Source organism: Dendroctonus ponderosae, unplaced genomic scaffold, assembly GCF_020466585.1.
Source record: "Dendroctonus ponderosae isolate FM_Combo_2020 unplaced genomic scaffold, Dpon_F_20191213v2 Dpon_F_20191213_3, whole genome shotgun sequence".
Classification (NCBI taxonomy): Eukaryota; Metazoa; Arthropoda; class Insecta; order Coleoptera; family Curculionidae; genus Dendroctonus; species Dendroctonus ponderosae.
Genome location: NW_026018508.1, coordinates 59,685 through 75,099, shown reverse-complemented (window position 1 = coordinate 75,099; position 15,415 = coordinate 59,685). Strand labels below are relative to the sequence as shown.

General features: G+C 32.6%; 2 protein-coding genes across 2 annotated transcripts; one reads left to right on the top strand and one right to left on the bottom strand.

Moving 5' to 3' along the window:
- Nucleotides 1-1,080: 1,080 nt before the first annotated feature.
- LOC125503888 (cyclin-A2-like) lies at nucleotides 1,081-8,090 on the top strand. The gene is made up of 8 exons (XM_048664982.1): nucleotides 1,081-1,411; nucleotides 2,967-3,095; nucleotides 3,151-3,354; nucleotides 4,701-4,864; nucleotides 4,921-5,011; nucleotides 5,070-5,158; nucleotides 5,731-5,960; nucleotides 7,549-8,090. The coding sequence occupies exons 1-7, from the start codon at nucleotides 1,211-1,213 to the stop codon at nucleotides 5,957-5,959; spliced, it is 1,107 nt and encodes a 368-aa protein (XP_048520939.1). The 5' UTR covers nucleotides 1,081-1,210; the 3' UTR covers nucleotide 5,960; nucleotides 7,549-8,090.
- A 3,569-nt stretch (nucleotides 8,091-11,659) lies between these two features.
- On the bottom strand, nucleotides 11,660-14,068 carry LOC109539000. Its single transcript, XM_019906503.2, has 3 exons — nucleotides 13,572-14,068; nucleotides 12,208-12,781; nucleotides 11,660-12,154 (listed from the first exon to the last, which is right to left on the bottom strand). The coding sequence occupies exons 1-3, from the start codon at nucleotides 13,969-13,971 to the stop codon at nucleotides 11,860-11,862; spliced, it is 1,269 nt and encodes a 422-aa protein (XP_019762062.2). The 5' UTR covers nucleotides 13,972-14,068; the 3' UTR covers nucleotides 11,660-11,859.
- Nucleotides 14,069-15,415: the final 1,347 nt, after the last annotated feature.

Below are 15,415 nucleotides of genomic sequence, written 5' to 3'. Positions count from 1 at the left end.
CTGCCTCATCGCCTTTGAAAATGTCCACCGCAGTTGTGGACGAAACGTCAGGAAGAAATTCCGATAGACCACGGCTTCAAAGCCCGGAAAACATTTGTAAATGTAATCTGACCGGCCGTGAAAGCCTTCATAGTTCTTTATTATAATTTCTATTTTATTGGTTTTTATATATATTTGGTAATTTTTTAAATTAAACATTACTCTTGACTTGTGCCTACAAGAGTTGTGCAAATTACGTAGCAAAGAAGTACTTTTTAAAACGTTATTGCTGTTTTATTTCGTTTGAAACATATTATTAAAACATGACTATAATAAGTCACATTTTGGTGTTCAGCAAGTTAAAAAAGGATCACAAGGAAATAAAAATAAAGAATAATAGTTTGCTGCAGCACAGAAACCAGGGAAAAGAGGTGAAGTAACAAGTAAAGAGGATATAAAACCTAGATAATTTAGACTTATAGGAGCACCTGGAAGTTTGCATATTTGAATATTCACATTCTACAAAAAAGCTTTAGAAATATTTGGTGATTGATAAACGGATCAACTAAACCACCAATAAGTAAAACTTGAGGGCAACAAATATAATGGAGCATATTGAAAATAAGAAATCACTTCACAATTAAATGGCATGATCCGACTTAAACCATTTGAACTCATCACACACGCTCAGCTCCTCAACAATAAATATATTAACGATTTTCTATTTTCTACGTCGTATGTGAGTTCTTCATTCAGTTTGTTGCAGTTTTGTCTACTTGTTCTGTTATTTTAATTTTTTAATTAATTTATCATATCCTTAGAAAGTTTAATAACTATCAGCTTAAGAAAGAAACAGTTGGATTAGTAGTAGAAACGTTTAGTATTAGTGAATATTAATCACCACTAGCAAACAACCAAAGTTCCGATTGTTGGTTTATTTCCAATTAAAAACATTACTCTAAAAGGAAATAATACTAATTGCGCGTTTGCAACAAACCATTATTCTGTATGTACCGATGATATATTTAAAGAGCTCCACCTGTACCGATATAAAATATACTCGTATATACCTATATACCTATAAATATACCAGCATTGTTCAATGACAAAAACATCAAAACTCTCATGTTTTTGTGAGTAAATGAAATGTCGAATGTAGTTCTTCGTTTCAGCTGTAAACTGCTTCCACGTTGAAGGTCAAAAATTTGCTCCCGTTTTTGCACAAGTACTAATGCCTAAGATGACTTTTAAAATATTGGAAGAGACAGAAAATAAGCCAGAGGAAAAACATAAAAAACTAGTGGAAGTTAATGGATTAGTGAAGCGTGCAACCCAGAAACATTTTATTGACAATCGAGAGGTTTTGCAACCTATTTGTAATGGGGTAAACCAAGGAGTGAAGAGAAAATTTAGCTATGAAGAGAAAACTCTGGTAACACATTAGAAATGTTTATTTTTACTTGGGTTTGTGAGCTCTAGTTCATATTTCCATTTTTATTTCTGGGGACCAGCATGTAAAATTGTTTTTTGATAAATTAATAATTAAACTGCTTTAATTCTAATTTAATGATTTGGAAAAAATTCTGTTTCTTTTGTCTAATTCTTAGACTTTACGAGTAAATGATTTAATATTATCACTGATTAGTTAAAATATAATTGTCAAGTCGATCTTCTACGCTCCTACATAAAAAAAATTATAATTTTGTCTCAATCAATGCATTAAAGTCACTAAAAATCTGCCATTTTTTTAAGTTGAACTGTATATTAGAAAAGCAATGTAAATAACATTGCTGCCTTTATAATGATTTCAAAAATATAACTCACACTTTCAATGTTGGTTTTAATGGATTAGCTCAGGGCGCGTGATACCGCAGATTTTATAGAATAATTTGGTACGGTAAATAAGCCGAAATAAAAAAGAATGAAGTTAGAAATATTTGAGGAGTTACATTGTATTTCATTGGGAAACCCTATTAGATGCATATTAGACGCACGAGAAAAATCAAGACCATTTTATTCTTGCTTTTCTTCATCATCGTGCAGATGATGAAGAAAAAAAAATCTATAGATACATAAATAGATGTTCTGAAGAAGGCAGAGAAGCAGAAAATCATCGGGTAGTTTAATCAAAATCGAACAGCTTATAGTTTTTTAATCATCGATGGCCTCTAAAATCTGCAAGTTCAAAAGTTGTAGATAGTTGTTGGTGATAATAAAAGTGGCTTCTAGGAGGAGATGATTAAAGTTACATTTTTTTATGCGAAACTAAATTTGCAACCGAGTTATTAAAAGGCCATAATTTTTCTCTTCAATGATGTAAAATTAATTCTTAAGTGACCAGGCATAATATTTCAATTATGTACTTTGTATAGTGACAATATAATAATTATTTAACCATTTGAACATTTTGTATATCTCATATAACTTGCTAAGCTTAATTTATGTTCTTGAATTTAAAAAGCATACAATTTTTTGAACTGCAAAGCAAAAAAAAAGGAATAAAAACTACAGTTTACACAAAAGCTCAGAGGTAATTTCTATTTATTTTCAGTCAGTTCTGAGTTTCCTTTTGTTACTGCACATTTCTGAAAAAAATACTTTAAATTTGTGTCCTATGATGCGATAGGTACATTTACCACTAAATCTAGCAAATCACCTAGAACAACTCATAACAATATTATTTCAAATTGGTTAGTTATTATTGGAAAATGTCTAAATTAAATTAAGTGTTTGATCATTTCTTAGTATGTAATGTAAAATTACATGTCTATTTTCTTTACATACTTTGCAATTTGATTTAATTTTTAATTTAATGATGTTCAAAATGTGGCGACACAAAAGCGTGAGTTTCATGAGAAGAAAAATATTTAATACTTATTTGTATATGATAGTAAATGTACGTTATACGAAGAACTTATCAACGTTACAGATAGATAAGTATCTGGTTGCTTCGAGCTAACCTTGCATTTGTTATTAATCATTTTTAGGAAGAGCCTCGATTACGCAAAACTATAAAAGTAGTTTTCGAATTTCCTGAGTTATCTGAGGATGCCGTACAATCTGAAACCTGTACAGCAATTCAAACTGGAAGGCAGAATGAAGAAGTGTATTCGAATGTGAGTTCGGAACTCCATACTCCTTTAGTTCATCAAATATTTTGCATTGTTTTAGGATATTTGGAACTATTTACTAGAACTGGAAAAATCATATCAACCTCTACCCAACTATATGAGCAAACAGCCTCAGCTATCGTGGCATATAAGAAGCATTCTAGTGGACTGGTTGGCTTCAGTCATGAGCGCATATACATTTCGTAATGAAACTTTTCATCTTAGCATCAATTATATTGATCGCTTTTTAAGCGGAGCTTCAGTGGTAAGATTACCATCAATTTAATTCACTAACATTTTTTCTATGTTTTTAAATTGCATTTTGTTTACACATTTCCATTTCAACAAGGAACAAATATTGAAAGTACAGGAGCGTTTTATCTAGGTGCGAGAAAGTTACTTGTAAATATCATGACAAGTGAAGTTTTTCGCAAGGAATAATTTAATTTAAATATGCACGCATTTTTTTAGAAGACTAAAAACTTACGAATACAGAAGTGACGGCTTCAACGGAAAATTTCAAAATATTCAAACATTTTTGCCATTTAACGGATTTTCATATATTTTTTTTAGTATTTAGTTTAATTCACTCCTTATTACTACAAGCGTAGGAAATTGAGTTTGTTACTTTCCATTACAAATAATAAGGAAAACTCTGAGGCATGTTTTCTCAATATTTACTAACACCCTGTTACGTATTTGTTTCCCTTGTTGTGCTGTTCTTATGCTGTCTTTTTGTGTTTTTCAGCTTTATAAAAAACGAAAATGTAAGACACACGATAGTCAGTGAATATATTGTAAATTTGAAATCTTTCAATACAAAACAACAAAACGAGATGCAGTTTTGCGGGAATTGGTTACATTTTACCCAAAAAAATGATATGAAACTTGACGCAATGTTTATTGAGCCACTCTGTTATTTGTCATGGAAAGGAAATAACTAACATTTCTTGAGATGTAGAAGATAAGAATAATTTTATAATATAACAATCCTGGAGATAATCGCCAATGAATTAAGTTGCAAATTACAAAAATATTAAAATCGGTTAATTAATTCAAAAGTTAGATTACTTTGAACTTTTTTTGAAACAAGGTATTTTAAACGTAGGTAATCGATCATTTAAATTACAAATTTATCATGGGCTTTATATTATGGGCATGTATTAAAACGAATAGGCGATGTGCGAAAAATGTAATTTTTCCTCAGAAGTCAAAAACGGTATAAACTATACAGTACTGCATTAAAAAAAAGGTAAATCAACTAATTTAATTTGCAAAGTTCGAGAATTAGTAATAATTGTAATGAAACTATTGACGACTAAACTTTAAATAAAGTTCTCTTTGCACGTCATAGTTTCATAAGGAAACTCGTATTTCATAGTCATCATTTGAATTTAATTTATTCTCCAATTATTCTCACTAAATTCCTTTTTTGAATGATTATGAAAATTGATCAGATTGAGTTCAGCAAAGAAGTTCAAACATAAATATTTGCATATTGCGGGATTTTAATATAAATTTGCTTAAGGATTGTACATTTATCAACATTATTAGATATAAAGTAAATTTATTGAAATATTTGATTTCATACTATTTCTCTTTTTTTTATAGATAAAATCGAAATTTCAACTTCTTGGAGTAGCAGCGCTACTTTTAGCAACCAAAATTGAAGAGATCCATCCCATTAAACTGGAGGACTGCGTCTATTTAACAGACGAAACGTTCACTACGCGCCAAGTGAAAAAAATGGAACAAATGATCGTAAAGCGGCTGAGGTGCAAAAAGTGTTTCAAAAATGTTTTCAGCGTTAAAAAAAAATTATATTTATTAGGTTCAAGATGCAACCTCCCACAATAGATTGCTTAATTGAGCATTTCTGCAAGGAACACGAACTAGATTCGAAAATTCAACATTTTGCAAAGGTAAAATTATCAAAGATGGCAAAAGCGTTTTAAACTTGTCTTTTTTCTTAATTTACAGTATATCGGCGAGCTCGTTTTGCTGGAAGGTGATCAATACTTGAACCATCTGCCTTCCGAATTAGCAGCAGCATCTGTTGCATTAGCCAGGTAAATGTAAATCGTTCATATTTTAATCACGCCAAAAGGTTTTTCCTTCAGATTTTTGAACTTTCGCAACACGCACGTTTATTTTGTTACGCCAAACACACATTTCGGTAGATCTTAATCCATTGAAGAATTCTATTCGGTAGAGAACATAACATTTAACCACTTTATTATCTAATTTATAATATTATTAAAATAATGGAACAAATAGAAGTATTCTGAACTGATAAAATTTTAAATACCGTATAGAAATAAGCAATGTCTTTATTAAGATTCAAACAGATAATTAAACGAAAATAAGGACCAAATTAATCATCGATAGCATCATTTAATAAAAACTGACATTACATAACAAAATATTGACTAAAAAAGATTATATTCACTGCTTAAAAATCTACCAGCATTGGGCAGATTAGAGTGGAATTTTTGAAAAAATTTGCTTGGCGTCCCAAGACATTTTGTTGCCTCTAGTCTCTAACTAATTTTTTGAACTCCGATGTGTGTTGCGATTTTTAAAACCTCAGCATCTGTTTGTTTTAAGCAGCCTTAGCTCAATGAATTTATTATCCTTGAAGATTTACCATATGCGAAGAACCGAGTTGGCCGAAAAAATTTAAACGGCATTGCGGATATAGCATTAAACACCTGAGTCCAGTTGTTCAAAAGCAACAACAGAGTTTAGTCGATAGTGGCAGGAAGCAACTGAATTCGATTCAGAAGAAGTACCAAAGCGATAAGTTCCATCGCGTGGCCCTATTGAAACCTCGCAATTTAATTTTGGAGGATTTTCAAGATGAAGTTTGAGGTAAGAAACTGACTTTGCGTGAGTGGAAATTAAAAAGTTTGTTAACTTTCTCTTTTTTCAAGTATTTTTCAACACTTGACTAGTAAAATATATTGCTTTCAAGTAAATTACAATACAGAAACTGCAATGCTATACGGAACAATGTCCAGTAACGTGTTTCTTTCACCAGTTTGTTTGTCGACTGTTCGAAAAAACTGAGGTTTTATCCCACCGGACAATAGAACGGGAAACTCTGAGACAAAAGGGTCGAATACACAATTATTTTCTTATGGCCTGTCGGCCACTCGAGCTTCCTTTTCTCGTCATCTTGAAACTTTAATTCAACATTCTAGATGGGGTCGTTGAATAGAAAAGACCAGGTCCATCTCCTTGATGTCGTTTACGATAATTTATATTGCCCATGTGAGCCATTCTAAGTTGGAATTCGATTTCAAAAGGTTATATATTCAAAATTGGCCAATTTATAGATATAGGATAATCCAGAGCTGTGCATTTCTCGTGTAGGCTCGATTGAGCAATTTTTTTAATAAAATATGGATTATAGTAGGACATGCAATACACTAAAGTGCTATGTGTTGAAGACATTGGCTTTTAATCTCCTAAGTAGAGTTGCCCCGTTAGAGTGTTGCACATTTCGGTTCTCAGAAGGATTCTATTCAACAAAAGTTTTGCTTTCTTTTGTGGATTTCGTCTGATTGAAGTCATGATCTACAGAGTTTTGCTCTTCAACTCTGTCTAAGCTGTTAAGTAACGTTAAGTAAATCCTATACGGTTGATCAAACTTATAAAACATTCTACTGACACATGATTCCACTATGGGATTATCAGGATACTTTATAGTAAATAACACGTACGTTTTTTGACTCCATACTTTATCTCACACAAACCAACAACATTCAAATTTAAATTCGCTGTCGTTCTGAGAGCACGATAATTAGTGAGAAACGCGATTACTCCTCAAACTCCCAAAATTATTTACAATCGTTGCAAGAAGAATTTATTTTTAACTTCAGGCGTTAAAGTTTTTACTTTTAGTGTGGTAACTTTTTGTAAATTGGTCAGCTTTTTGCTAAGTCATAGCAACTATTCACTAAGCGGGCTTTAGAGAAACGGAATGAGCAGACCACGATCTTCTTATTCCATCGATTACGGTTTTTGAAGAGCTTTTCGCAGAGCATCGACTGGTCTTGGTTGTGATTTTAAGAAACATTTAGGGTATCTGAAGATTATGAAAAAGGAACTAAATTTTTTCACGGAAAGCTGGAGAGCAATTTTAAATAAAATGCTCTGTTTACAAATTTTTTTTTACAAAAACGATATACATAATTGAATACCAATGTTTTTTAAAATGTGATTCACCAAAAACTCGGTTATAAATATACGAAAATTGAACGAATATCCAAGAAACTCTAAAGAATTCTTACATATTTAACTTTTGTATAATTTGGAAATTTGCTCGAAGTTTTTCATTTATGAAACCACATAGTTTAAACAAAGTTATAGATACCATAGCTGCCTTTTAATTTTTTTTGGATTAAAAGCTATCAAATACTGACTGTATAGAAACTATTAACGTTATCAATTTCAGAAAAATCATAAGCACTTAAATGCAAACTAAATATTCGGAACTGGAGTATTTCTACAATCTGGAGCCTGAAGCCTGGAGCCTGGAGAGTATTTTATTTAGATAAGTCTATTTTTTATTTCAAGATCCTATATGTAGTAGAATCTACTTGGTGTATTGCTTTTTGTATACACGACACTTTAAATCGCAAACTATAAGGCAAGAGCTTACTTACTATGCTTTTGTTGGACGCACTGTGCATATTTTTGTTTAACTGTTATATTTACATATTATTACTGTATAATTTATGTCTGTACCAAAACTTTTTAAACGCTGACTAATATTATTCTATCTGTGGATTGAACAGATGGTTTTCAATTTATGAGTAATTTTTTACCAAATAAATTATTGAACAGTTTTCCTTTGCGCGCGATATGGACCATATACAAATGACCAAACTATATGTATGCATGTATTTTTTGTACCATGACTGTATACTGATTTAATAGTTTAAATTATCGGGTAAAATTATATTATCGAACATTTAATTAAAACAAATACATCTATCACTTCTCTTATTTGCGCTAATATCGACGTATTTTTTCTAATACTTGCGATTAAAAAAGTCTTTGCTTCAACCCTAGACTTGGTTCCTGCTTTATTTATATATCGCCGTATCCCTTTGCCAAATTTCCATTTCTAGCTAATATTAGCTTGGAACATTTAAAATGCCCTTTCCTCAGATTTTATTAAATGCCAAAATACAAAAATAAGTCAATTAAAATTTTAAGAGTTTAGAAATACTATCATTTATAAACAAAACTTACGATAAGTATTCTTTTAGTTATGATGAACGTTTCTGCCTGTTGGGAAATATGTCTGGATTTTCTGGGTCATTAAATGAAGTCGGACAGAAGAAGTTTTACTATTCTAGTTATAAAATATTTAAGTTTTAATATTCAAATAATAAAATAACATTTTTTCCACTCAAGAAAACCCATTATGTATAGGAAACTTCAGCATTTGAATTGTTTTGCCAAAGTGAAACTAAGCAAAATGGTGTGGGGCCTTGGACGGACCGCTCATATTTGCTTTGATCCTGGAAAGTCAGAAAAAAACAACCATTCCAATTATTCAATAACATTTCCTTATTGAATCACTCATGGAGGATATAAATTGAGGATTTTTCCTGCTAACGTTCGACTATTACTTTGCTGTTCCTGGACTGAATTTTCTTTCACTCCTAAAGTTTACTACGTATTCTCCACATGGTCAGTGCAGTTCAAAGTTTTGCGGCGAAGGAAACTCAACTCTGCGACGGACCAGGAATTGAAAGCAACTTGTTGGACCAAGAGCAGGAGAAACTAAGCAGCAGTTTTTCTCATACCGTCGATTCGACAATACGAAGCGACTGGCTCGCCACAAAAGCGCAGGAAAAGCGCTCGTGGAACCGGCATTTCCAAAAGCAGGAGAAATTTTTCCTTGACTGTTGTTGTTGCCATGAAGTGTGTCTTAGTGTTCCTGGTGCTCTGGATGGGGTTTATTGCTTCTGAGGTGTTTGGAGGTATGTCGGGTATTTCTATTATTATTTTGCTGCTTTTATTTTTAAACCTTTTTTCTTTTTTAATCGATTTTTATTGTTAATTGGATTTGCATGTTTTCATGTGCAAATCCTAATACTATTGTACTAGATGTTAATTAAAATGTTGTTTTTTTATCAGGCAGCCGAAGACCGATTTCCAATATCTTACCAAGTGAAACATTTTTAATATTGCAGAAGTAAATACTGGTTTATATTAGTGAAGATCAAGAGCCTTTTAACAGCTTGGTTTTTGAATCACAGTTAAAAACTTTTTAAATTTTTAATTTTTAGTTAAAAAGTCGGAACTAATTTACAGATGTCGAGATACATTTTCTTGTTGACCCTAAAATCAAATTAATTGCCACTTTTTCTTAGAAACCCTGGATTTGAGTTTTAATTAATGGCGCCCTTACGGTTCAGCAAACGGATAGATTATATAAATAAGTTATTTGCCTCTCATTGCTTTTCACGTAAGGTATGACATTTTTGCATAGCAAAATATCGCAGGTAAATTTTAGTAAAAAGTAAAGGTTTCTTTTTGCAAGCTGTTACTGCAAAGATGTGAAATGAATATATGATACATACAAAAACCATCAAAAGTATTCTTATAATTTATAATTAACTTAAACACATGATTTTGCTGAAAAACTACTCAAGTCACAGGTTGATTTGAATGATTGAGCGATTGAAGCTATACCACCATATACTTACATATATTAAAACTCTAATTTCTAAGTACAATTAAACTTTAATAGTAAAAGTTTTGAAGGAGGCGTATTAAACTTAGATTTACCTTGGAGTCAATAACTGTGCATTAACCACTTGATACTTTATGTAGAACCTGCAATTAACTAATACATTAGTGCGGCAAGTGGTCAAGTTATTTGCACTATGGAAGCCGAAAAAAATACATTACAATTTTTCTTCAATTATTTTAACCACCCTATATTTAAATCGGTTTTAGCGGTGTGCCTTTTCTGCTCGCGAGTGAATCCTTTCGTTGGCGATCAAACCTGTATGGAAAACTCATTTTAATAGGGACAATAATGTTGGATCCCAAACCGCTTACTTGTTTACAATACGAAACGTAAACAAAACCGGATTTTTGTAGATTTATTTGCCTGAATCAATATTTGCCGATAGATTTCGGTAATAGATGTTCGAGCATTGTGCACTTTTGCAGTTCTTTTTTGCAAAAAAAACTGTGCTATTAAAATGCAATCTTCCGCGGAAAAGGACTTTCAGTGATATTTCAGTGATACCATGGTATTGAAAGAGCTGTGGATTCCTTCTTGACTGGAATGGAATTTCTATCAAGTGAGTAAATAAGTTTCCACATTAGTGGCCTATTTTTGATTCAATATTACTAGGAGCGATTACATAAATTACACATAAAAATGTGAACTTCTAAGACGGATTTTTGCGTTCAAAATGTCAATAGGAAGTATTATGGTTTTTATTGAGAAAAGCGGCGTTAAAAAATTGAAACTAATTTATTTACGCATATGATTAAATCAATTTTGGACGATTTTTAGAACTTCGATTTTCGTATTATATGTTTTTAATTTTTATACACACAAACTTTCAAATAGATTTTTATAGTTTTTTTGGCTGATTGACCACAATTAATCCATATTTGATTCAAAATTGTCAGCGGGTTTCAAAAAGGTTAGTGGTAAATGAGTGTATTTAAAACTGACGCACCAGTGCGAAATTCTATGGAATTTTGATGATAAAAGCGAATGATTTATGAATTTTAAAATCAGCAAAATAACATATTTAGAGAACATCTATACCGACTAATGTTAAGCAATATGCTTGTGGGCGTTAACAACTATTCAATATTTCAAAGAAGAATGGTTATTTTCTAAAGTTAAATAGCTTTTAAGAATGACATATCGGCCTTATGAATTAACTGCGGAAGTCCAAGTTTCAGAATGCGTTTAAAAAGCCTTGCATCAAAATTACCTGACTTCAAATGGGTTTAATGGGTAAATGGTTAACCAACCGAACGAGAATTTTCACTTCTGAGTAGATTTCTTAAATAATGTAATGTATGCCAATAAAACTTTTCTTTGTTGTAATTTCCACGAGTCGTTTTCTTGGTATGAAACCTCACGTAGTACAAATCAAACCATGAACTTTGAAAAAAAATTGCTAATATATTTATTTTTGATATATTTAAATATGCCCACAAGAAATAACATAGCAATGTTACTTCTTGAAATTTTGGATGAATGTCTTTGCATTGATGTTTAGGTTTCACATTAAAATATAAATCACATGAATTATATTGTAAAACAGATTCGAAAGCAATTTAAAACCTTATCAATTTTCTTCTAAATATTTGCTTATAATCTGAAAACCGTTAAACATAGCTAAGACAGTTAGTTTAGCATATCATAAAATGTCCCAAATAAACATAAAACATATTTTTGATAAATATTAATTTTAACACGAACAACCGATAATCCACTGCAAGAAAGTTGAAAAAACACCTCTTTAATTTCTTAAAATATTTCTCAATTGAGGCTTTGCAACAAAAATGAAAACTGCATAAACTACTTTCTTTATTAATACATAATCTCTTTCATATATCATAACAAATTAAGTACATAATTCCTGTTTTTCAATTATGTGGTTGATATCACAATTATGTAATCAACTTGGAACATGTACCTGCCTACAAGTGCCTGACCAAATAAAGTCCTCAACATTCAATAATTTAATCTAAATTACTTAATTAAATATGTCTAGATCCAATCTTTGGATACAGCCACTTCAAAAATTACTGCTAGCTTCTCTTTTTGGCGTGCGTTCATATTTTTTACCATTAAATGCATATGTTCCATCATGTCACCTTCACCTATTAACAGATCCGGCCCTGTTCCTTTTTCGCCAAACACAATCGTGGAGAAGAACAGTGCATGCAACACCTCTGTACTGTTGGCTTCAAGTTTCACTTCCGCCAGGAATTCTTCAAAGGTGAGCTTCAGCTCAGGCACGCCCACTTTGTCTAAAACTGCCACTAATTCTTCATAGTAGAACCTGCAAATGTTATTAATTAGCCATAGCAAGGAGCTGGTTTCCATTGCACCAACCTGAGTAGTTCATCTAGATTGTTTTGCTGGATACTATCCTGCACACTAGATAGAAGGAAAAACACCAAATCTTTTGCAAAAGATCCATAAGAACACATTTGGAAGTCAACGATCTTCACTTGAACTTTGCCTTCATCCCTCTTCAGCATAACATTATTCACCCAAAAGTCACTATGCACTATGGTGCTCCATGGTTCTCTAATAGGCCCCTGATCGAATGGCGAAAGACTGGGTCTATTCCTTACTTCTTCGATTTTAGCCAAGTAAGGTTGACATTGAGGAATGCTAAGCATTTGGTCTAAAACCAACTTGTCAGGAGGATATTTTGGACCACCAGGAGGTCCTTTTGGAGGCCCTCCAGGACCTCCAGGACCTCCGGGTTCTCCAGGGCCTTTCGGTCCTCCAGGTGGCATGGGAGGACGAGTGTTTTCCAGATAATACTTAAGTTGCTTAAACACGTCGGGTTTCTTGAACTTAAGAGCTAAGGGAGCTGCGTGGAAAGCTGCCAAGGCTTTTAGCAGTACTTTGGCGCTGGGCAGGTCAAAGCCAATGTGTCTGTCGTCATTGTTGTAGCCTGAAAGTGCATGGGATTTTTAGAAGGAAAATAAAATCTCCAAGTTTAGTAATTAATAAGTTATGTCACGTAGAAATGCTGCACTCTATTAAAAATTTTCTGTTTGTATAGTTTAAGGGATGATCCGCTGAAGTCAAAAGGAGGGAAAACGAGTACGTAATAGAGCGGGTAGATTTTCAATACTACCTTTTTATCAAACTCATCAAGTTTTTTCTTCCTAATTCTGCATACCAACCTTAAACAGGTCCGCTTTTTTCAACTGTTTTTAATTGAGATTCATTCAGGAGGACCAAAAAAATCCAAAGGATGGAAATTTTTGGAAAATGTTGACCGGTTCTATTATTCGTCCCCGATATCTTCTCTATTAAAGACTCAAACACCGTGTATATGCATATTCTGGACCTTCTCAGGTCGAAAACAATACATTGAGCACAAAAGGCACAAATGTGAAAAGTTGATTTTCTCCGAAAAAATTGAGTGTTTTTTCGAGAAAAACTATTTCCTCGAAAAATCTAAGATCGCCCAAAATGTGTTAAAATTTTATACCATCTTGATACCAACAAATGCATAAAAAAAACACCATAGACCTTCCGGACTGAAAATAAACGAAAATTATGGCTTATGTTGAGAAGATCTCGTCTGTGACCAACAATTTCTATTCTGCTGTAAACTCTACTACTTGTACTTGCCCATTGTAAGGGTTTTTGATTCTAAAACTCTCCTCCAAGCGCGAAACAAGCATCTACATTTCTGCACTTAAAAAATGTAAATAATATGAATTAATACTGACCATCAGGAATCAAATTCCTCATCAACAAAGCAGAGTCCTTATCAATTTCAGTCTTAGTGGGATCCAAGCTATACCGTGAGCCCAAGTATTCGGGATAAAAATCAGTCTCTAGACCATATTCCGAACCAAAGTTTTTGATCAACGGCAAAATTTCTGAGTACCATTTAATTTCGTTTCGCATGGAGAATGCATTGAAATCCAACGCGGTTTTCGTCAATGGAAGACATTTGGCCACTGCGTTAATGGTTGAAGTTTTTCCATTCTTCTCCACCTCCACATCCACCCGATACACCAAACTGAGGTAGTTTTCGCCTGGTTTGGTTAATCGGCTGACTTGCACATTTTTAATCGTACCATCTATGCCTTGAATTACAGTTTCGATTTCCGGAATTGAACTCATTTTAGCAGGAGACTCTACGATAAAATGTTTATAAATTTGGTAGCCAACCCATTAACACGACCGCACTGAGTGCAGTAGCAACAGCCTGAAATACCTATACATGAAGTACCTACTTATCAGGAACGTATTTTCAGATAATACATACAGTTAAAGTATTTCTATTGTTTTGATAAATGGTGGAATGTGCAGCATCACCAGCACATGAATGGGGAAATAAGGTGTTATTCAATTGGGCAACAATTTAATTTTTCATAATAATTTTCTTTATGCTTTATCAGGTGTTTGTTTATATGTGGGAAGTTTGCTTTTTAAAGCTAACTGATTGCGAATGTTTTTTTAATGACAAAGTTTGAATGAGTTGAATTTTTTACCTCTGGCAAAAAGCACTTTTGATGCGTAAATCGCAATTAGCAAATATAGTGAGTCAACATAAGAAATGTACTAAAAAACAAAATCACAAATGTTAACGAGTGATTTTGAAATTGCTGCTTGAAAGTAAACATTGCTAATTTGAGGCAATTTCAGGTTTCACTTTTATGCCTATAAAGCCCAAAGAAAGAGCGGACATTTTATTTTAAAATTCAGTTTGGTATTCTGAGAGTATTAAACCGTTTTTGAAAATCGTAAAATCATACGGAATGGTTTTCTGCCTAATTATTTTGATTGGCAGTATAATTGATTGCAGATTTTTAGCTCTCTAATTTCAAGCGACTTATTTCTTGTTATCTAAATTGGTTTTCTAATGTTGAAATCTTTGGGATGGCGCTCAATTGTGAAGATGTAGAGTGATCTGCTAAAATCAACGCAACAGATAAAACTAATTTGCCTAAAATCTAGTTATTCTTCATAAAATTTTACTGCTTGTGCTTAGCCGTTTGTAATTGTGCAATAAATAATCTATTACCGGTAATCTTAGTAATTTTAGCAGCAAATATCGCTGCTTAAGTGCATGCTGAATTACTGCAATGGTGCAATCCATGTGATTTTGTTAAAAATATTTTTTTTATATTATGTAAAAATAAATTTGCTAAGTAAGTCTGTGCGCGCTTGCAACCCTTTTTAACCCAATATTTGCGGTCGGTTGTCGTTTACGCTGAAGTGTAATTCGCTGGAGTGGACTGTATCTATTTTCTTAGAACACTTGCAAGTTCTTCACAGGATTGGAATAAAACGTTACAAGGACAGTAAACTAAACTTTATGGTTCTAGAACTTTCGAATGAGTGCGCTCTTACGGATTCAGGCTTCAGATCCGCCAGAAGAGTAGTGGTTAAGGGCCGTCTGACGGATTTACAAAGTAAAGCCTGAACCACGTAACAAACGCGTTTGGACAAGGATGGGCGCAAACATGCCCCCGGCCTTGAAAACACAAGATTTCAAAACAAATTTGAACATACAGAGATAACGAAAGATATACAGGTACATAAAGAAATATGATTTTTACAC